This window comes from Labrus mixtus, chromosome 13 (assembly GCF_963584025.1).
Source record: "Labrus mixtus chromosome 13, fLabMix1.1, whole genome shotgun sequence".
NCBI classification, from domain to species: Eukaryota; Metazoa; Chordata; class Actinopteri; order Labriformes; family Labridae; genus Labrus; species Labrus mixtus.
Window position 1 is genome coordinate 17,675,019 of NC_083624.1, and position 22,128 is coordinate 17,697,146.

A 22,128-nucleotide genomic window follows, 5' to 3' on the forward strand; every position below is an offset into this window, starting at 1 on the left:
GGATTAGTTTCTCCGAATGGACTCTTTCCACAGCAGCCTCACGGTGTGAAGGTGAAGGTGAGACCTGCTGTGTAAAAGAACTTTGAGTAGTCTTAAAAGCCCAAGTCCCTTTACCATCTTATGTGCACACATTTCTAATGTAATAAGTCAAGTTCTCATCTCATTTCAAACATATACTAAGGATGCAGTGAGATTAAATTTTGTTCCTCTAGGACAGGGAGGGGCAACTTTGGTCACAGCAAGGGCCACATTCATTTAACTCTCACTGCCAGAGGGCCAAATTGTAGTTTCCAAAAACGATTGAAATCAATTATGTCTCAAATTTAACTCAACATATACCAGTGATCAAATATTATTATGGACATACTTCTGGTTTTCATGATTTCATGGCAGATTTTGTCATGTTTTCTTCATGATTCCAATTATTTGACATGTCAAAATTGACCTGAGGGCCACATTGAGGGTTGATGGGGGCCGCATGTGGCCCACCCCTGCTCTAGGACCATGATGCTACATAAAACAACTGAGAATTAAGAGGTAGGAATATGAGATTAAACACAATGACAAGAAGGTGGCTATGAAGAGTTAAGTCAGTAAATAAGCTGAAGGGATATAAAGGAAGAAAATCTTTTAGTCTGCTGATGATTGGAAAAAAAAAAAAGTATCCTTACTACTGGAGGCTGTAAGTGACAGCCATGTTTTTTGTTTACACTTTTCTCATTTATTTTTTCCCCCCACTATTTTAACAAAATGAAGTTCACAAACATGTCGGTTGGAAACTAAAGAGAAATACAGAAAAGTTTGGGGCGCCGGTGGTGCAGTGGTTAGTGGGCGTCCCATGTTCGAATCTGACCTGTGGCTCGTTTCCATCATGTCATTCGCCTCTCTCTCCCTGACTTCAGACTGTCCTCTGTCCTATCTCTCCAATAAAGGCACAAAAGCCCAAAAATGAATCTAAAAATAAAAAGGTATGCAAAATTGTAACGAGAGGCTATTACCTTACATTTTACTTTATTATCCGCATGTTGCCTTTATTCTCAATATTTTGACTTTGAATTTATTCTTTAAATTGTCACTTTTCTTTAAAATTTTCAATGAAATAAACATCCCCCTCCTCTCAAACTGTCTTACTGCGAGTACCGATCATTTCTGAACTCCTCAATCCTCACCTTCATCAACACATGAATCCTTTTTTTATTATAGACTTTATTTGACATGGACATCACAGTTACATCGGCCCTAATCCTCCGTCGTAGCTAATACCTGTCCAAAGGATGCTTTTGTAAGAAAACCAGAAGATGAGAAGCGGAAGAAAAGCAATAAGACAGATAGAAACAATAAAGAGAAAATTACTAAAATAATAAAATGTGCAATATTAGTGATAAAAGAGGACCAATATATTCAGAGTCTAAACACGTGAACTGTTGAGCAAAGGCAGCATCAGACAGAAAAAACACTCATAAGCTTTTCATGTGAGCACTGTTGTTTTGATTTCAGCCATTGTCTAAACATTACTGTTGCTCTCTAATGCCATAACTTTTGTTTTATTAAAACACAGACCCCGTATGCCCAGTAGATGTCGCTAAACACTGAGTAAACACACCTATGACACACACCGGCATTGCCATGCGACAGTTTTCCAAGTGCCAACATCATCCCTGGATCCACTGCGCATGCGCACGACGATCCCATTCTTGTCCTGCAGGCAGCATTCCGGGTGGAGAGTGTGAGAGAAAGAGAAAGACTGGGGAGATTTTTAAGGCCGTATACTTAAAATTGTGTACAGCAAGAGCTAATCGCTGTGCCCACTGACCCGGTGCGGAGTCTAAGCAGGATATGGTGAGTAGAAACATGAAGGTTGAAGGTTCATTGTCACATTTTCTTCTTTGTGCTGCCAGCCTGTCTGTCTGTCTGCTGCTGCCTGTGATCTGACGTTTCATTGAAAGGAAGGGCTTCGCTAGGGGCTAGCTTTAGCTTTTATCCCTCACACACCTACTGTGTCTGGTACATTGGGAGGAAAGGAAAACACACAAAGAGAATTCATGTGTCATGGGAGGCTTATGTTTCAGGTCGGAGGTGTTTGGAAGCTGTGAACAGGCTCCTTTCGTTTAGGTTATTTCTAGCTGTGATGGTCAGGCTGTGAGCTAGCTGCAGCTCAGCTAGCAGCAGAAAAAAAGGAGAGGGGTGTGTGTGTGTGTGTGTGTGTGTCTGTGTGTCTGTGTGTCTGTGTTTATGTGTGTGTCATACCAGTCATCCAGTAAATCAGTGACACATGAAGAGAGGTTTAACAAAGGTGAGAAAAAGACCAGCACATAATATGATGTCATCTAATTAGCATGTCATTGTCATTGTTCACAGACACTCCTGCTCAAATATGACTCCAATACAATTCATTGAGTTAATGGAGTAATGTTCTTCAAAAATATTCATTTGAAACTACTTTTTAAACCAATTTCAAACTCTTTCTGTGCAGTCGAGAATACATGGGCGTCCATTCTGCTGCCTTGTGTTTATTTAGATTTATTTAAACTCTCATTGCTCACAGATGTGCAGCTCAGAAATAAAAGATAACGATAACAGGAACAACATAAAATACCTGGTGAGCTGATGGGAAAAATGTCAGCCAGGCTTTACACGGGGAGAAAACATTCACATTTCATGACATGAGGCTGAAGAAAATGGCCATGGACGCTCAGGTGGAGAATCATCATCCTTCACTGTCGTGGCTAACAACAAAGGTTTAGTCCGTTTTTAAATTGATTTAGATATTTTAATGTAAACATTGCAATACAATTCAGCATATTGTACACTTAATATCCAAAGTCTTAACACATTATTGCACCAAGGGTATCATAGTCTAGCGAGTCTGACTCATATCTCCCAGGTTTGATTTTCACTTCTCAGCACAGAGGCTCACATCTGATAGAGCCGTTGTTTGAGCATTCCTTTCTGCTAGATAATCTTGTTATCACACAGAAGCCTTGGGGGTAATTTAAAGGGAAGAAGCACCCTCAGCATATGACTGAACAGTGTGGAACTGGAACAGATAGTCCCCACACTGACGTCCACATTTGTTTGGAGTTGCTGCTGAAGCTTAACCCCTCAGCCCCCCCGTGTCTCCATGGCGCTGCTGGTGTGTCAGGCTGTGAGCGGTTGAAAGCTGTCAGGGATGCGGGTGTGTTCGTGTTTGGGTCGGGGGATTTCATTCAGCCATTCAATTGTTTTGTCCTGTATGTTAATGGATGAGAATCATTTGTGAAAATACATTTGTTGTTTAAGCAGCGCTGTCCAAAAGTATTGAAAGACCCGAAAAAACATCATATCCATTTGTTACTGTCTCGTATGTCATTCCAAAACCATGAGCACTGATTTGATATATGGTCAAACTTTCTGTAAGATTGTGGAGCCAGGCTGCAGAGAAAAATGAATCGAGCCCGATTGATTAATCGGTTGGCAGATAACATTGGCTGGTGTAAGCACATCGCTTGACTATTGGTTTTGTCTGATTTTATCTTCAATATGTGCCGATATATGATGTAACTCGGTTTATTATTGTAAAAAAATGGTGTTTCAGTGCACTGTGTTATTCTGGCCGGTAAAGGCTTTTGTTCAACTGTAAACAAAATGTTTGATGACAGACTTTGAGGGATAAATGTGAGTTTAAATCTATTTCAATCACTCTCAAAAAGCGACAGCTCCAAGACAGATATCGGCTCATATATCAGTTTCACAATTGTATTTTTCTCTAATATTGGTGTCGGCCATCAAAAATCCCAAATGGGTCGGGCCCTAAAAATGAATAACCAAGCATTACCAACGAGCAAAGTCAGACTTTCTTACAGTTGACAATAAAAAGGATTATGGGTGAATCAGCATTGCTTTCTGCCTTAGCATGTGTACATTTTAGCTTTTGGACAGAGGCCTTGTCATGCTTTCACACCATGGATGATGCACTCAGATAAAGGTTAAGCTAATAGGGGGCTCCTAGATTAATTGTTGCCAATTAGCGGTGAAAAAAGAAGACGCTTTTTTGGATTGGTCCATGAGAAACATGTTGCACACTCAGGTATTGTGTAAAACATGAAGAACAGCATGTATACATACTGTGTGTATTTTATTCTATAGATGGAAGCATCCAGCTGTGTTAAATGGCACCATGCTCTTCTTCAAAACAAAACCTACATGTACACTCTTTCACTCCATGAACACACTGCCCCAGAGTCGAGCACATCTCCGACTCTGTGGGTTGAATGCTGCTGAAGTGTTTTGCTAATCAAAACTAAGAATACTTGCAGCACTTTTCAGTGAGCAGGCCAGTCAAGTTTTTCTCAGCCAAACTGGGAAAAACCACTTCCTGCTTTGTGCAAGGGACAATTATCATTGAAAAAAAGATTGAAAAACAAGACAAACAGAAACCATTTCCCACAAAGTTGCAGACTGTTGTTTGGATCTCACACAGTCAGGCTTTCATTTTTTGAATACACAGACAGAATCAAATCTGTTTTCAAAGTATGATTCTAGACGCAAAAATTGAAGAAAAAAAAAAAGTTCAGATTAGCAAATTGGAGGATTTGCTGCTTTTCATTGCTTTAGGTATAGTTCAATTACTTAGTTCACAAAACCAAAACCAACACATCTAGAGACACCTCCTGCTTAACCAATATTCTTTCAGAAATAGTCAAAAAAAATCCCAAAAGAAGGAAAATCCTAAAGGAAATGTGACTTCTTTGGTCACCTAGGTACGATTTTAGAAAAAGTTCAACCAAAGACTCTTATAGTCTCATAGTTTTTTTGGGGGGGGGAGGGGGGGAGGGCAATATCATTTGGCAATATCATGTAAAAATCAAGGTTAAAAAATCCAAAAAGGTAATAAAGCCTTTAGTCTTAGACATACAAAGGCTCTATTGCACACCTTATAAAACCTGAAAGTACACCAAGAAGCAAACACTAATTAGAAGATACCACGCCGTCTTTTGACTTTAAGCTTAAATGGAAATTCAGATTTATTGAATGGGCCTTCTTCAGCTGACTCAATAATGTTGAATCTTATATTATTGACAGATTGGATGGTAAACTGACTCTGTTTTATCCTCTGCTCTCATTTGTGGTCCTTCAGGGCTCTCCAGGCGAGATCCCGGGACAAAACATGGAGCTCTAAGTCAGCTCTCTCCATCCATCTCTATTTCCTGCCTTGCCCGCTGCTCGCCAAAACCATCTCCACTACCCTGCTGTAGCGGTTTGGCTCAGACTCCTTCAAGAAAAGAAGAGGGGGGGAAAAAACCCAAGTGGGAGGGAGCGGTAAACTTTCCCCAGCTGCTGTCCAGACACACACATGCTGCATTGCTGCCATTCCCCAAGCCCTGCTCCATCCATCTCTAGGGCACTGCCACTAGCTTGCTAGCGAGCTAGCACTTTGCACAAACACAAGGCCTGTCCTTGGGGATAAAAATACAAGCACAAGGCTGTGTGCAATTGCCTCTTTCTTTTATCTCACTTTTTCCGGGTCACTCTGCCACACACTCGCTAACTGGGGCTCCTTTTGTTGAGCTGTCATTCCTGCTGCATTGAACGGTGGAGGATTGCTGGTATCCAGTCAGTCAGTCATTCATTCATACAGACAGGCTGAGGAAGCCAGAGGGGTGGGTTATCAGAGGCCAGGATGATGGAGCCCAGCATGGAGAACTGCCTGGCTCTGGTCCTGCAGAAGGACATGGGTCGACGGCTGCAGGTGGGGCAGGAGATCATCGATTACTTTTTGGACAAAGAGAAGTCCCACGACCTGGAGCAAGATCAGACGGCGCTGGACAAGATGGTCGACGGCATCGCCAGCACCTGGGTCAACTCCAGCAACTTCAAGGTAAACTCGACGGGGATTATGGGTCGGGACAGTCTCAAGGTGTGGGGCATGTTTCCACACAGCTGAACCCGCTAATGGTCTTACTGTGACCACCTGCATTTCCCCACATTTGCAACCAGTACAGCTCGTTATGAGGCTGCAGGCTGAAGATATCTACTTGAGCAATACCATTACAATATGTACCTGGAAGTCATTTAGACCCCAAATGTCATAAAAATGTCCCATGGTAAAAATATATGTATATAGAAATTAGAATATCCCCCATAATACTTCTCTCTGATTGGAAAGGTCATATTGATCTGGTTTATTTTTAAATGTCCAAACATGACTGAGCTTTGTGAGCCTTCCTGACACATCCTGTAGGCTTTGAGTCAAAAAGAGTAACTGGCATTGAATGTCAAAGTTAGCTTGTTGCAGACCTCTGTGTTTCTTTACTGTTTTTCTACTGCACTTCCATACTATTGTACAGCCATATAATGTCCTTTTTCTACTTTGTTTAAGAACACATTTCCATATTTTCTGTGTAGAAACTATTCCCAGGCAGGCAGCAGCACACAGCATCATTGTCCCCCTTCACCAGTTAGCTGGCCCCCATTCTTCTTCTGTGATTGATTGTGCGTTATTTTGGAGTTCAACCCAGGGCACAATTTGATCTGACCCTGAAGTTTGATTACATCAGCAGTTCTCTCCCTGCCCGACCAAAGGTTTCATTCTCTGCCACGAGAGTAAGAACACATTGTTTACCAGAGCTCCGATTTCATGTCAGGCTGTGCTGCTTTTGCTATGTGGGCCTGAAAATGTCGAAGATATCTGCCTGAACAGAGCCAAGCCTGCCCTCGATGCCCTACATAATGTGGCACAGAGAGGAGGACGTAAGGCTTATAGTAGTGTATTTCTCTCTTCTGGTGTCTCTGCAGTTTCAGCGCTGCTTTGATGCTATGTTGTGCTGGGACGGTAGCTTTTTATGTGTTGCAAATTACAATGTTTGCTGCATCTCTTTGTTTTTGCTCATATCTGAGAGAAATGTTGATGAGAGGGCAGGAAGAAGTTTGAAATATGTTTTTAGGACACACAGTCAGAGAGGTTTTCATTGGGTCTGACCTGGTGATGTCAGCAGGTACTTCAAGGTCTGAAAGTGAATATGTTTGGTAGAAGACAAAACTTGTTGTGGGTCTACATTGTAAAAGTATTTAGCCATCAAAATGTCTGATCATTTCCACAATGCCTCTTCCATAAAGAAATGGATGTAGCCAATATGATGTTAACGTTGGTTTCTGGTCTCGTGTTTTGAAGTCAGAATGTGAGGTTTTGCATCCTGGTTTTCCAAAGTGACCACGAGAGGACAGAGATGTTGCATCATCACTGGTCTGCATTTGGATTCATAACGATTACGAATCTCCTGTCAACAGTTGGATTCGACATGACGATGCATCACGATGGGTTGCATCCTCAGTTTCCTATCTAAATGCACATGGCTACTTCTTTTTTTTTATCAATGAAGTCAAGCAGTTATATAAATATGAACTACCCTTTCTATTATTTGAAAAAGGCTGTAGAAATCAATGTCAACAAGATAAATAACTTCAGTCCAGCTATGGCGGACAAAAATCTACAATCAACGTCAGTGTGCAATAATCGATTCTGTCCTGTCACTGCATCGATGCAGAATCGCCAACGTCCACAATGTGATGCATAGCAGAAATGATTTATTTCAAATACACCTAATCATTATGTATTACAGAAGACGTAAACATTGAATTCAGACCATGAAGTCATTTGGAAAAATGTCTACTGCGATGAATCGACTTAGGAGGCTCATTTCCAAACAACAACATTGTTCTTTTTGCAACATGTGCAGTCGCCCCCTGCTGGCTATTTACAAAATGTGGTTTTATGGTAATCTTCCATTGGTCTCGCTTTTGAAGCTACAAGGCTTCATAGTTTTCATACAGTCTATGGCATCAGTTAATCCATCCTGCTGCGAGTACTGCTGAAAAGACTTAAGGTATAAATCATCAGCCTTAAGTGTTGATTTTTTTACATTTGTTTGGCGTGATTGGGCTGGTTAAAAACAATAACACACATCTCCTAACACACATATTGACACTGCTTGTGTTGTTAGTTATCCCAGCCGAGGCGGTTTGCTCAGCACAGTCCTCGCTGCTGATCACTTGGCAACTAATGTGGAAACTATTTAGTCTGCGAGAGAGAAAGACAGAGAGCGGGCGATAGATTCATTTGCCATAAATGGAGCTTTGGGCGGAAGACTCTTATAGCACGCAACTGTTTAAAAGAACGAGCTTCACAGTCTTCAACAGCCACACTTGAACGTCAGAGTGTTTGCTCTGCTGCAGGTCTCTTTTGTGTTTAGATAACAAACATTTGGTCATTGTCCTGCAACTACAAGTCAAGTGTGTGTGAAAAGTCGTAATGCTGCAGACCAACAGAATATCCTTCAGTGTGTTGCATCATGCAGAACTACCAGTGCAGTTTAGTTTGGGTGCACAACATGAAGTACGGTATGCATCCAGAAGTATTCTCTTTTCTTGATGAACAAGTTTGTTTCCATGGCAACCCAGGTATTGTGTCCATGTAGTATTCAAACATTACAAAAAGCCCGATCGAGGTTACTCAAGGAGAAAACTGTTGGTCCTTTATAATACTCCAAGGATAAGTGCATGCTGTGGAACTTTTGAATTTGAAAATATAGTTTTGGGATGATTCAGGCTACGAGCTTTGTGAGGTCGCAACTTAACCACTACAGTATGTTTGCAAATGTTAGAACTGAGAGTGTACTTAAAAGACGATTTGTTTGGTTAGTGTCAGCAGGTTTTGCTCTTTTGTCACACACACAGCGTCAGTAATAATACCTCTTCCTCTGCTGAGCTGTTTGGTGGAATTATCATTTGAGGGATGAAACTGCAGATTTGTATCTTTTACATTGCAGGGTAGCCTCCTGCCAAGAAAATTCACCACACAATGGGCTCCAATGGCCCTGAGGAACAAAAAAAGGGAAGCTTTCAACGTCCTTGTGTTGCATGAAAAATGTTTTGATCCATTAAAAGCATTTTTTTATTGAAGTTGTTTGCTTACAAAGCAGATAGCTCTACGGAAAGCTTGAGTTCTGACCTTTTTATGACCTGCATCATAATTCAGAATTCTTTTAGACAAATGATTGCAATTGAATCACAGCAAAGTATCTCAATACTGGGTTCATACACATGTAGTAAGCCAGATTTTCAGCCAATGGAAGGTTGGGGGTTCGATCCCCAACTCCTGCACCAACATGTCAGATGTGTCCTTGGGCGGGGCGCTGGTGGCGCAGTGGTTAGTGCGCGCCAGCTTGTGAACTGTAAAATGTCAAAGTAGAAAGCATCAAGTGATTGCTGCTCCCAGACTATTTTTGACGGACATTTGATGATACATTCATTTGAAATCTCACATGGAGAGAGTCATGTGCGGCGTACATCAGAAGCTGTTGATGCAGCCATCTCCTACTCTGGGTGTGTCAGGGTAGCACCCACAGCCAAGCAGTGGTTTCAGCTGCCAATTCAAATGAAAAGAAAGTGTGATCACCTGATGATTGGCTACATTCAGAGGGGATGGTCTTGCAGGGGAGTTAGAGTCAGTGGATTCACTGTAGTGAGTGTGCAGATTATCTTTTCGGACGAGGTTATTTAGTCTGCAAAGTTGTCTGAGCACGTTTCTGGCGTTTTCATCTCCTTCTGTATGCAAAGCTGGTTTGTATCCCCCATCAGCTCAATATCATCGTGTACTGTACTCACCTTACCTTAAAATGTAGACTTCTGCAGGATGCAATGTGCGTGTATTTTGCTCATTTCAGTTTCATTTTATGTGCAGGTTAAAGGGAAACTTGCAGCATTTCAGCTAGTTGCATATTAATTTTCTTTTCCCCATCCTGTGGACGTGGTTCTTTTCTTTCTCTATTTTGCAGTGCCACAAATCCCCCTTAAAGAAACAGCAACTAAAGGATGTGATTTGTGCTTCAGCTCTCCTTTCATCCCTCCTTTCTCACTCCTTTTCTGCCTCCAGGAGACCAGTTAGGCTCTTGTCAGTAACCATCTATCACACCAGCGCTCTCCTCCATCATTTTCCCCTCGACCTCTCCCTGAGCCGAGCTGAGCTCGGAAGCTGAGCTGGTTTACTGACTAAATCGATGCAGGCTGGCAGGACTGGTTTCCGGATTGACGAGCCCTGAAGCGATCGCTCAGACGAGCTGGTGCCACCTGTAATGTTGTTGTCAGCTGTGTCTGGGCTGAGTGGTGCAAGCAGGGCTAGAGTCGAGGCATTTACAGGATCATACAGGGTGTACATCGCTTAAAATTATTATTTTTTCTTTCACTGAGGGCTGGGATCTTGAAGAGAATATCTTACCTTCAAAGAAAAGGTTAATCATTTGTACTTTGAATAAGAATCTGGGGCTGTCAGTGCCAACAACAAGAACTTTTAGAGGACATACCATCTGGTGGCTGGAGTAATATAATTGAGCAATTCTTAAACTTTTTTGTTATCCTGAGTCATTCCGACTCATCCACAGATGCCCCTAGGTGCTGAGCTTGACCACCCCTGTAGCTGATGCATTATGCATTGTCTCTCCTGGGGTTTCAGTCAGATCAGCTAAAAGTGTTTTTGAAATGTGTCCCTGCTTGTGATTCTCAGACTTGTGTTAGAGGACTAAGGCGGTCTTTGGGGAGCCGTTGAGTGGTGGGTGTCTCGGTGTAGTCTCTGCTATGAAATTGCTTTGTCTCTGTTGCTTATTATTACTGCTTGGTTCCATATTGGTTAGTGATGATATTTCCTCACTCGTCTCCCTTGCAACAACAACAAAAAATCTCTCTGGGATCATAAAGGTTGAGATGTAGAGTGTGTGTATCATGACTATGACTTGCAGTGTAGTCCTGCAAAGGTATACAGCAACACAAACATATCCCAGTTGTAAAATGTAGCATGCACCAGTTTTATATGACGTACTTGTTTGTGCTTTTGCAACTAAATCAGGCTGGCTTTGTGTGGCTTGTTGCTTTTTGGGGAAACGGTTGCATTAAAAAAAGAAAAGAGACGGGGAATACATGACCTTTTGTCTTTGTCAGGTTATGGTCTGTGTCCGTAGGGAGGACCGACCAGCTGACATCATCAAAGACCGGACAGATGATTAGTGGTCTGGTACTCAAACCCTCGACGCTGAATGCTCCAGGGTGCACCTCAACGGCTGCTGCTCACTTTGAAGTTGGACTCGTAAAGGGCTGTTTCTGTTGCCCTGCAGGGGAGTATCACGTCTGAGCAGGATGTCGTACAGCAAATAATGTGTCCCATTAAGGCACCCATTCTTCCCGTGGTGACCTCTTCAGTGCTCACATTGGTTGGCTGTAATCTCAGTGCACAACACTGCAAAGTCGGCAAACTAATAGAAGCACTGTGTCCGTGGTCCAATATCAATATTTAAGTGCTTACCGCTAAAAAGCGTCATTGTGGTAAAAGGAAATGTGCATCCAGCATTTGACAAACCACGCACTTTTACATTTGCAAGTGCAAAAACATTAAAATGAATGTGGAGATATGATATCACACTCAGGGATGCTGTGATTCAAAAAACATTTCAAACTAAAGCACGCTTCAAAAGGACACTCACTGTTCTCTAAGTTAAAGGTGCTGCTTCTGATTATTTTCTGATTCACTCTGAGGATTTAACCACGGGGATCTATTCTAAGATTATTGGTAAAGAATCTGCAAAGTTGTAGAAAAAAGTCACTGCTTTACGTTTCCAACATGTTGGTTTTACTGCAACGTCTTGACTCAGCAAACCTCCACACGCTCAATCAAGTTTAGATAAAGAGTCATAGAGTTTGTGCAATTCTGTTTCAGATATCATCTGTTTTCAGTGTGAGCCCATGTGCAGCCAGCATGGTCGTACAGCAGCTAAATGTCAGGGTTCATTTCCTGAGTCATTCTAGTTTGAAGGAGGACTTTGGAGCCTGGGCCCCGCGCTAAACGTTAATCCTAAACCATGTTAACTTTGTGAACTCTGGCAGAGCGCAGGTTTGTGCAGAGCTCACAGAGCTCATGAAGGACGCCTTCTACTTAACGCAGAGCTGGAGTGTGTTCTGCCCCTGCTATGACATTCGATGATTTACAAATCACTAAAAAACCTGTGTGTGTGACGGGGAGAGAGAGGGGGTGTAATGTGAGTGGGGGTTGTTGTGTGAGGATATATGGATTTAGTTAAGTCAGGGTTTCAGTGTGTGTGTGTGTGTGTGTGTGTGTGTGTGTTATGAATGAAACAGCTGCCGTCACACATGTTTTGTGAGGGGGATTTACTGTTTTGATTGTGGTTGTGTGAAGCTTTGTGTGATACTGATATAATATTCATGTTGTTTGTTAAATGAAACATGGCTGTCTGATTTTTCTTGCTTGGTTTGGATCTGAGGAATTGATCAATTCCAATCTGGTTCAAAGTTGTCAAACTTGTAAAACTAAACATCTTTATTAACAAAGAGCAATAAACGAAACTGTACAATCTTATTTATCTAAATACCAAATACTGGAGATGCACGATCCACCTTTTTTCAGTTGCGATCCGATTGTGATACATAATGTACCGATACTGATTCCGATATTTGTATTATCGTAACTAATATTGTTATTGTTTTTTCACTTTGGCATAATCTGTAAGGCTACACAAAGCTGGAGTAAACCCAGCATTGCATTTCATTGTGCAGGCTTCACAAACACACAGGAAGCAGCAACAACTGCTTCCTGTGTGTTTGTTTTTCAAATTTGTTTTTCAAATTAAATATTTTAAACTGAAGTGTAAGAATTTTACTTTAGCTCATATAGAAGGAGCTGTTCCATCTCATCTGAACGTCATCCTGGAGACGGTTTGTTGACACTTCTTGGAGTTCGGTCTGAACGTCTTCAAAGCGAGACTGTACGAGCTGAGAATGTTTTAAGCGCCCAACGATCTTTCTTAATCAGTGACGTGAATCAGTCTGATCAGTAATTGACGTCAATATTCGACCCGATCGGTCCCATCTACTGTTTGTATTTTCCTGTCAGAACTGTCAGTTTTGGCTCTTGTATGTCAATTTCTGAATATTTCTTTTTACTGCCGATTTCCATGCGCCGCTGTCCGTCAACGCCACGCACTACGTTGCTGTTTGCTGCCTCTCTAGCCAATGCTCCTGTTTCCACAGCAAGCGATTTGGACCATCTCCGGAGCGTGCAAGCAGCGCCACTCCACCACACTCTTCTATTGGGGTAGCCCTACTAAAAACTCTGCGCTGTACAGTCTTGCATGGCATCATCAGACCTTGGTTTTGGACAGAATCCCCCTTTTTTCATTTAAAAATTGGTCTGTTTGTCATGTAGTCAGCGTCCCTCCCTGCTGTTGTGTGTGTGCTGTGCAGGTGCTGCAGGAGCAGAGGTGCTCAGTGTAACTGTGCTTGTGTGTGTTTTTATGTGTGTGTTTGTGCAAAAGCAGCGCAGTCAGCTTGGCAACAGGACTGCTGCCATGATGTAAATGACGCAGCACTTTATAGAGAGGGAGGAGCAGAGACGAAGAGAAAGAGGAGGAGGAGTGCAGACGGTGAGTTGTGGTGGACCTGCTGCTGATGCTAATAGAGGGAGTGTAAAAGCAGCCAGCTTCTGGATCCAAAACAAGGAAGCTTTTTCTTTCGGTTTTTCCCCCTCGGCTTCCCTCCTTCCTTCTTACTCTTGTTTTTCAGTCCTCCTTCACCTTCTTCTGTCTCTTCTTATCACTCAACCGCGCCTGATTTCTAACGCAGTGTAACCTCCTTTCTCCTTTGTTCTCTCTCTCTCTCTCTCTCATGGATGCAATCTGTGGCCTATTTAGAGATTGCTCTGTGTAAGAGACGATGCCTTTGTGTGCCACCAGCAGCAGCAGCAGCAGCTGTAAATCCCCATGTCGTGATGACCCCCACCATCACTGCCACTACAAATCAGCCCAGTGGTGGGACCCTTTGCAGCGCTGACCCCATAGTCATAATCTGCTCTGTTATTTAATCTGCTCGACTCCAGGATTTTTCCTTTTTTCTCTCTGAGATAAGCCTGCGTGTGTGGCAATCCCCGATTTCACCAGGTCCCCGTTTGCCATGTGACGTAGGAGAGATGTAGCCTGATTTTATTTTGTCAGCAAGTTTTAAAATTCATTTTTTTGTATTTCTGTGTTGTTGAAAAGTGAGGCACCCTTTCTCTGTTAGTCTCCCCAAACACTGTGAATGTAAATAGAGTTTCACTCGGCAACAACTGGTTGGCAATTAATGAAGCGCAGCTGTGTGCTGGCAGACAGAGAGAGGAAGTAGACGTCTGAGTGTGTTCAGGCTGCACTTGTCTTCCTCCCATTACCGCACAATGAGGGCCAATAAGTCTTATCATCGCTACACTGACGCAATAACAACTGTCTCATACACTGATGGATCTGTACGTAGAGTTATAGATGCTTAAACCCTTGATGCATGACTGTCTGTTGATTGGTTGTAGGCTACAAGTATAGACTCCAAATATGCAGTAATGTCTTGTGCAAAAAATTGCACAAAGCTTCACAATGCTCAATTTATGACATGTTTAATGAACCCTGGAAATTAGAAGATATGCTTTTTTTAATTATCCCCCGAGGGGAAATTACATTTTTACACTCTGATTTTTGGATCATGCTACATACACATGGGTCAGAAATATACACACACATGCACACACAGAAGCCTATGGACATGCACTAATGGAGAAATGTCAGAGTGAGGGGCTGCACATGAAAGAGAGCCTGAGACACCAGACCAATGTCCATATTTTGGTCCTTACAGGGACGGTTCCAAACTAAAGTCCAGAAAGTCTAAGCTACTGCTGCCTCAAATTGTAATTTTTAATTAGAGTAATAAAATAAAACCATGAAAAGAAAAGAGAAAATAGATTAATATACAACTCTGATGCATGTGTAAGTTTGTTTGTTTAAGCCTGTCTTGGCAAAATACAGCAAAGCATTGTGGGTATAAGGAGATGGATATGGACATCTGTTATCAGCGAGCTTCTTTGTTTTCCGTCCATGCATTATGTAATGAACTGAGGGAAAACCGCTGTCTAGACTGATGCTCATCTTAGTGTGCCGTGGTGCTTAATGGTGTCCAGGTCTTTATCCCTGACTGGTTTATTCATTCTAATTGGATGTGCTACTAAAACCGTCCAGTCAAAGAGGTTCTAGTTTGTGAACAAAATAAATGTTTAAAGGAGACAGGGTTTGCTATTTCCTCATGTCACTGACTTGTGCAGAGGAAGACAGGAGCACAACATTGAATAAAGTTGCACTTCTTTCTTTTTATGCCCTGACTTGACTCAGGATATTCCCTCGGCCCCGCCCCCCTCCTGTCCGACTGGGATTGGAAGGTGCATGGATCTGGAGGATTTCAGGGACAGTTCTCCTAAAATGATCTAGAGGTTTTCAGGAGTGCATATTTGAAAATGGCTTTAATGATGTCCTTTATAGTCTGTGCAAGTTCAATACTCCCGTCGTCTGAGCCTGGCCCTACACTTTTCTCTTTTTGGTTAACAAAGGGACAGAATGCGAGGTCTCAGAGAGGGTTTGATGCCATCTGAAGCCGCACATATGGACTTATTGCACTAATTTAAAGACATATAGTATCCATAGCATTTAGTATGACTAACTCCCATTCCCTCCAGGTGAAAGTCTCTGCACATTACAGCTGAGAGAAGAGAGGCTTTTTAAAATCCTATCACAGCAGGGTCTCTTCTGTGTGTTTGTTTCCCTGAACGAGGAACCTGCAGGCATTGATCAGCTGAGTCTCCATGTGTTTGTGTTTGTGTTTGTGTGAAGAGTACTGGTCCTAACATTGTGTGCATGTGTTGGAGTCTCGGCTGAGCTTGACACCGTAAACATCTAAGTTTTTAAGGCACCACCTCCTTTTTTTTTTAAATGTAGAAGCAATCCTATATGTTTTAAAATTCTACTATATTTTATTCAGTGATCACAGCATGTATCCAGGCAGAACCATGTTCCTCTAAGGAACAAAAACATACACATGCTCTCTTTCTCTCCATCTTTCTGTGCGTCTTTGTATTGAACTCTGTCGGCCCGCGGCACCTTTTCGGCCTCTTTGTGCTGCGTCACTCTGTCTAGATTTTAAATGCCTCAAATATGAGTTTTACAACATATACAACACACAGCTTTTTGTCTTTAAATTCTGTTGGCTTGGAAAAGAGTCCTTGCTTAGTCATATATATGAGCTGTGTTTCTACCGCAGGAGCTGTCCCCAAGGAAGAGGAAGCGTGTGGAGTAACTCTGTGTTTCCACCAGGGAGACATATGTGCATACACCATCTTAAATTGGTGTTGTTGTAGTGACATTAGTTTACAACCAAGAAATCAACCAAGAAATCCCAGTTGATGTTAGATACAGTGTCTGGATCGATGTACCTATTCAGGGGTCAATCATCCAGTGTCGTCTTTGCACGAGTAAAACACAAGATTTTCTCATTGATGGTGGACATCCCCTTCTTTAACAGAAAGTCTATTATTTATTTATTTTTTATTTTTTAAACCTTTAAATGTTGTCCTTGCTGTAGGCTTTTGTTTGAGCATCAGTCGGTGAAGTGTTAAACCTTCCTGCCCCAAGGTCTTGTTGTTGATGTGCGTCTTTGAAAACCCCAAAAAAGCAGTACTTTGGAAAAACGTGTGACAAGACACCAACCCCTCTAACACTTTTTTAAAATCCTCGCTTCATGTTCTTAAAAAGAGTCTTTTTGTCCACTCGGTTTCCCTTTGATCCGCTCTCATCCAGCGGTGTTTTCCATGTCAGCCTCCTGCGGTTTTAACGCCCGTATCATGTTATCAATTTGGTCATTTGTTCTGCAGAGTCAGCAGAGGAAGGTACAGCTAATGCGCTCTGTCATGGTCCATCGTTAGCACAGTGTGTAAGAGTGCTGTGTCATGAACAGAAGAGTGTGTTGTACGATACAGAAATGTGCCGTGAAGCAGATAAAATACTTTATTTAGACTCAAGACCGTTACAACATCAGGAAAAGGAAGAGGGAGCAATACAGCAGATAAATTGTATGTCCTACACACACAGAAACATAAGTTGTTTGTTTGGCATGGTTACTAGTTTTCTAAATGCTCTCATCATTATTTAAATGAATAAGTCATACATGACACACACCCAAAAGCAGAAACTAGACATTAGCATACAGGTTGAATTTTAAAAACATTTATTTTTCAAATGATGAGTGAGGCAACAAATGATTGGGTTTGCTGCAGTACAGTATTGGAGTGGGTGTGGCTCAGTGGTAGTCGGCCGTCTCTCAGGCAGAAGGTTGGGGGTTCGATTCCCCAGCCCCTGCAGCGAAATGTCCGATATTTCCCTGGGCAACACCATCGCTCCCACTGCTTCCTCGGTGGAGTATAAATGTGTATGAATTGGATTAGTTACTTCTGATGGTCTCTTTACTCAGCAGCCTCTACCATCAGTGTGTGAATGTGTAGGTGTGACCTGCGGTGTAAAAACATCAGAAGACTAAAAAAGAGATATACAAGCTCAAGTCCATTTAGCATTAGGTAACCATTAAGTTTGGCTGTTTGTTTTTGCAACTGGAGGCTCAAACAAATTATTTTGTACCAGGCGTTCCACCAGGCCTCTACCAGGCTCCAGCAGCTGTCTGCCACCACCAAGCCTGGTTGTGGTTGTTGCTACTTGCTCTTCAACAAAAAGGTCTATCTCTGTTCAACCCACGATTGCTTTGCAGAATGATCATTAAGAATTGAAGTAGCCACCATCAGCTCTGCATCCTAACAGGTGACCTGTTGTGATTTTTACCTGGACTTTCCTTCTCTTTGACCTTCAACAGTCCCAATCAAACAAACTACAACCCTCCACCTCTTTGTTTTTCTTTGTACGTGAGCATTCTCACCCTGACACCCTGACTCAGCCGTCTCTCTGCCTTGTCCAGTTGTGTTTGGTAGCCGTGTTAGTTTTGCTGCCACTTTCATTAAGCTCGTTGTCTGCCTATTGAGTGAAGTCCTCCTCTATTCTGCCTGGCAGGTGTCGTATCGGTGCATGCATGGCACCCTCAGACAGACACTCGAAGCATTTTGCAATTCAGGATAAAAAAGCTGCAAATGAAATCAGTTCATTTTAAAGTTTACCTGAAGGTCTTGCTGCGAAGTGTTAATTTATATCCCTGAGTAATATCATCCTGGTAGTTCAGATGTTATTTTTGGGTGTTAAAGGCTTAGAGGGAGCATGTGTTTCTTTCACCTTTAATAGCATCTTGTTTTATATCATTGGTTTTCTTTGAGTCTGCTCATTGTTTGTTGCTGTTTTTAGTTTAACCCCCGTGGCAAACGGGACTCATGAGCACTTCGGCTCACATCACACCCTGTCCCGTGGTTACCGTCTGATGGGGCACAGTCACTACCTCTAGGACACAGTTAGAGTGCTTCAAAATAAACCAGGCACTTAAATCCAGCGGTGAAAGAAGTACACAGATACCTAATTAAAGAGAAAGTTTTCATATCATGTACAGAGTTGATTATCAGTGAACTCTAAGCACAGCACATTGACAAATGCAACAAAAGTCTTAAATAAATAATCAAGAATATGGTCAACAACATCTTATGTGCAATACAGGAGGGCCAGCCCTGATGCTGGGGGAACATAGGGCTGAGGGAACATAGGGCTGAAGGGAACATAGGGATGAGGGAATATAGGGATGAGGGAACATAGGTCTGAAGGGAACATAGGTCTGAAGGGAACATAGGAATGAAGGGAACATAGGAATGAGGGAATATAGGGATGAGGGAACATAGGTCTGAAGGGAACACAGGGCTGAGGGAACATAGGGCTGAAGGGAACACAGGGCTGAGGGAACATAGGGCTGAAGGGAACATAGGGATGAGGGAATATAGGGATGAGGGAACATAGGTCTGAAGGGAACACAGGGCTGAGGGAACATAGGGCTGAAGGGAACATAGGGATGAGGGAATATAGGGATGAGGGAATATAGGGATGAGGGAATATAGGGATGAGGGAACATAGGTCTGAAGGGAACATAGGTCTGAAGGGAACATAGGGCTGAAGGGAACATAGGTCTGAAGGGAACATAGGTCTGAAGGGAACATAGGGCTGAAGGGAACATAGGTCTGAAGGGAACATAGGGCTCAGGGAACATAGGGCTGAGGGAACATAGGGCTGAGGGAATTTAGGGATGAGGGAACATAGGGCTGAGGGAATATAGGGCTGAGGGAACATAGGGATGAGGGAACATAGGCCTGAATGAACATAAGGCTGAGGGAACATGGGGCTCAGGGAATATAGGGATTAGGGGACATAGGGATTAGGGGACATAGGGCTCAGGGAACATAGGGCTGAGGGAACATAGGCCTGAGGGAACAAAGGGATGCCCCCTCTAAATGTATTGGACATTTTGACAATCTTAATTGCAAACACAGGTGTTGTATTCCTGGAGGGAAGAACAGCAGATAGACATAAACACTGTGGTTTGTAGGCTAGCTTTAGAATTAGTTTTTCTCACTTCATATTGTTATTGCAGTTTTGTAGAAATTGGCTTTCTACCTGCTCTTTTCTGCCATCTGTTTTTCAGAGCTTTGCAGTGATTCCTCCTGTCCCTTAGTCTTACTTCCTCTCATCTGTTCTGCATGTCTTCTCTGCAAAGACACAGTCACAAGCCATATCTGTCGTATTTGTTTACTACTGATATCATAGGGATCTAATAACAGGGCTGTGGTTGCACATGGTGTGTGTGTTGATTGTGGTGCACATGCATGCTGATGTTCTCCGAACCATTCTGCATTCTGAATGTTCAAACCTCCAGCTGTGTGGTGTCCAGGCCTCAGGAGAGATTTTGTTTGGCTTCTTTTGTGTCCTAGTGTTAAAAAAAAAAAAACACGAGCACAGCCCAATGAGTAAACAGTTTATTTGAAATTGGAGATATGTAACACCACATTTATTTCCCAACAATATTTTTAAAAAATCACATAAATGAAGCGTCACAGATTTTATCCAAAGACTTTGCACATCTCCACACATCAGCAGATGCTGTGTGACAGAATGTGTTTGTAGAAAGGTTGATATTTACGGATGACAAATTAAAGGAGGAACCTCTGTACGTGGTCTGAAGCTGCACATGCAGGGCAGGAGGGATCACTGCATGTTTTGATGAGGCTGAACATGATTTGAATCATGTGCTTTGGCCTTCAACAGATGTTACCAGATGTCAAGCAAATTGATGTTTTGCTTAACACCACACCCTACTGTTTCTGTTGAAACACATGTTGAGCTTTCACTGCATGAACTGGTCCTTAATTTGAGCTTCGGCTGGTTCATAAATTCACTATCAGGGAGCCCGGATGGCGCAGGTTAAAGGCACCACTGAACATAAATGGCAACAAGGGCAGTTTGTATTTCAAGGGGAACTTTAAGTTATTCCCTATTTCTCTCTCTTTCTGGAATCTCTCTGCAGTTGGCTGTGTAATTAAGGCACAAAATGGCCTTAAAAATAAGCCAGCAACAGTGCCATAACTAAGCTCAGCCGTCATTAAGTCTTACATTCATATTGATTCCACGTCTGCGTGATAATGGCTTCAATATGACTTCACAATGCATTACGCCATTAAGGGCTATTATGTAATTTCAACACGTCTGGGAGATTTCTGAACCGCAAAACACCAAAGTGAGTGCAGCTTTTTTTTTTTTTTTTTTTACCTTAATTTGTATCCACATTTATCTTAAGAAAGTAATAACAGAATGCATTTGAAATTTGCACTAAAGAGACAGAGAGACGCACACACACAGACATGTATTAGTATCAGTAACCATATGTCTGCAGGAGGATGCTCTCGTTTCACTGTTTTCACAGCAGGCAGTCGAGCATGAAGTAACATCTCTGGAGGAAGTGAACTGGAAAAGACTGTGTGTATTTGTGTTTCTCTGTGTGTGCTACATTCACTTCTTTTTTGCTCTTTCTGACTCTTTATGTGTGGTCTGTGTTTTTTTTTTTTTTTTTTTTTTTTACATAATGAATGTTTACTGTACATCTCATGGTCTCTGCGCCACCGTGCCTGAAGCTGTGCTGAATGCGGCTGAGTCACTGTGTGGTCACTGCTAGATCGTCACTCTGCAGGAATATGATCACTGTGCTGCTGCTGCTGCAAAACATCAGAGCTACCCATCCCATTTCTACTGAAAGTGATTAAGTCATTAGACATCTAGAGTATGTTGGCTTGTGTTGGAACATGCAAAGACTTTTCCATTGAGCAACAGTGTGTGTATTTACAGCCAAACTTACAGATGGGTATTAAAGGCTGATTATGTTTTTTTTTTTTTTTTAAACAGTCTTATTTTTAGGTGTTTTAAGGTCTAAATGATAGACAGGAAGAAACCTTTGAACCTTTCTGTAATTTTTGAAGACACAGAGTAACAATCCGAGCCTGTCAGTGGAAAAGAAAGGTTGTTGATTTGGTGCATTTACTCCTTGCAGTCATTGCAGCCTGTTTGGCGGCTGCATGGTGAAGCGATTTAGTGGAGACGTTCCACACTTTGCGAATTTAGACCCCAAAGCATAGGACCTAGGTTTACAAAATACTGAACCTGGGGTGCAGAGGGACCAACAGTTAAATAATTCATTAATGCCTCCCATGTACAAGGCTTTTGTCCTCGAAGCAAGCAGCCCGGGTTCAAATCCACTCTCTCTCTCTCTCTCTCTCTCTCTCTCTCTCTCTCTCTCTCTCTCTCTCTCTCTCTCTCTCTCTCCCTCCCTCCCTCCCTCCCTCCCTCCATCGATTTCCGATTCTAACCACTGTCCTGTCTCTCCAGTTATGGCATGAAAAGCCCAAAATTAAATCTTAAAAGAATATATACGGAGACTAACCTTAAAGGAAGAATGTGCAACTTTTCACCTATAAATAAAGTATATCCTGTGTAAATGTCTCTCTGAGTCATAACTGTCTACAATGAGTAAGAAGCTTGAGTCCCTAAGGCTTTGTTGTTGTCGGAGCCGTGTTTACATGGTGTTGACATGGACGGGATGGCCGGCCTGCTTCTCTTGTTGCGTATAAAAGCTGTTTAAATGAGGGAAAATGTGATAACTCCTTGTGCAAACGGAGGAGAGGGGTTGGAGCTGTGTCGCTGTAGGAGAGCGGAGGCTTCAGAATAGCGGCGGTGTGGCCAAACAGCAGTTTGTTTTGCTTTCTTGCTGGTGCTCAAGGGCGAC

General features: G+C 42.4%; 1 protein-coding gene across 1 annotated transcript in view; it reads left to right on the forward strand.

The window, feature by feature from the left end:
• Positions 1-1,680: 1,680 nt before the first annotated feature.
• Positions 1,681-22,128, forward strand: part of clasp1a (cytoplasmic linker associated protein 1a) — an 83,745-nt gene continuing 63,297 nt past the window's right edge. Inside the window, exons 1-2 of the mRNA XM_061054670.1 lie at positions 1,681-1,839; positions 5,117-5,857. Coding sequence (XP_060910653.1) covers positions 5,660-5,857 — 198 coding nt within the window. The 5' untranslated portion in view covers positions 1,681-1,839; positions 5,117-5,659. The remainder of the gene's footprint in view (positions 1,840-5,116; positions 5,858-22,128) is intronic.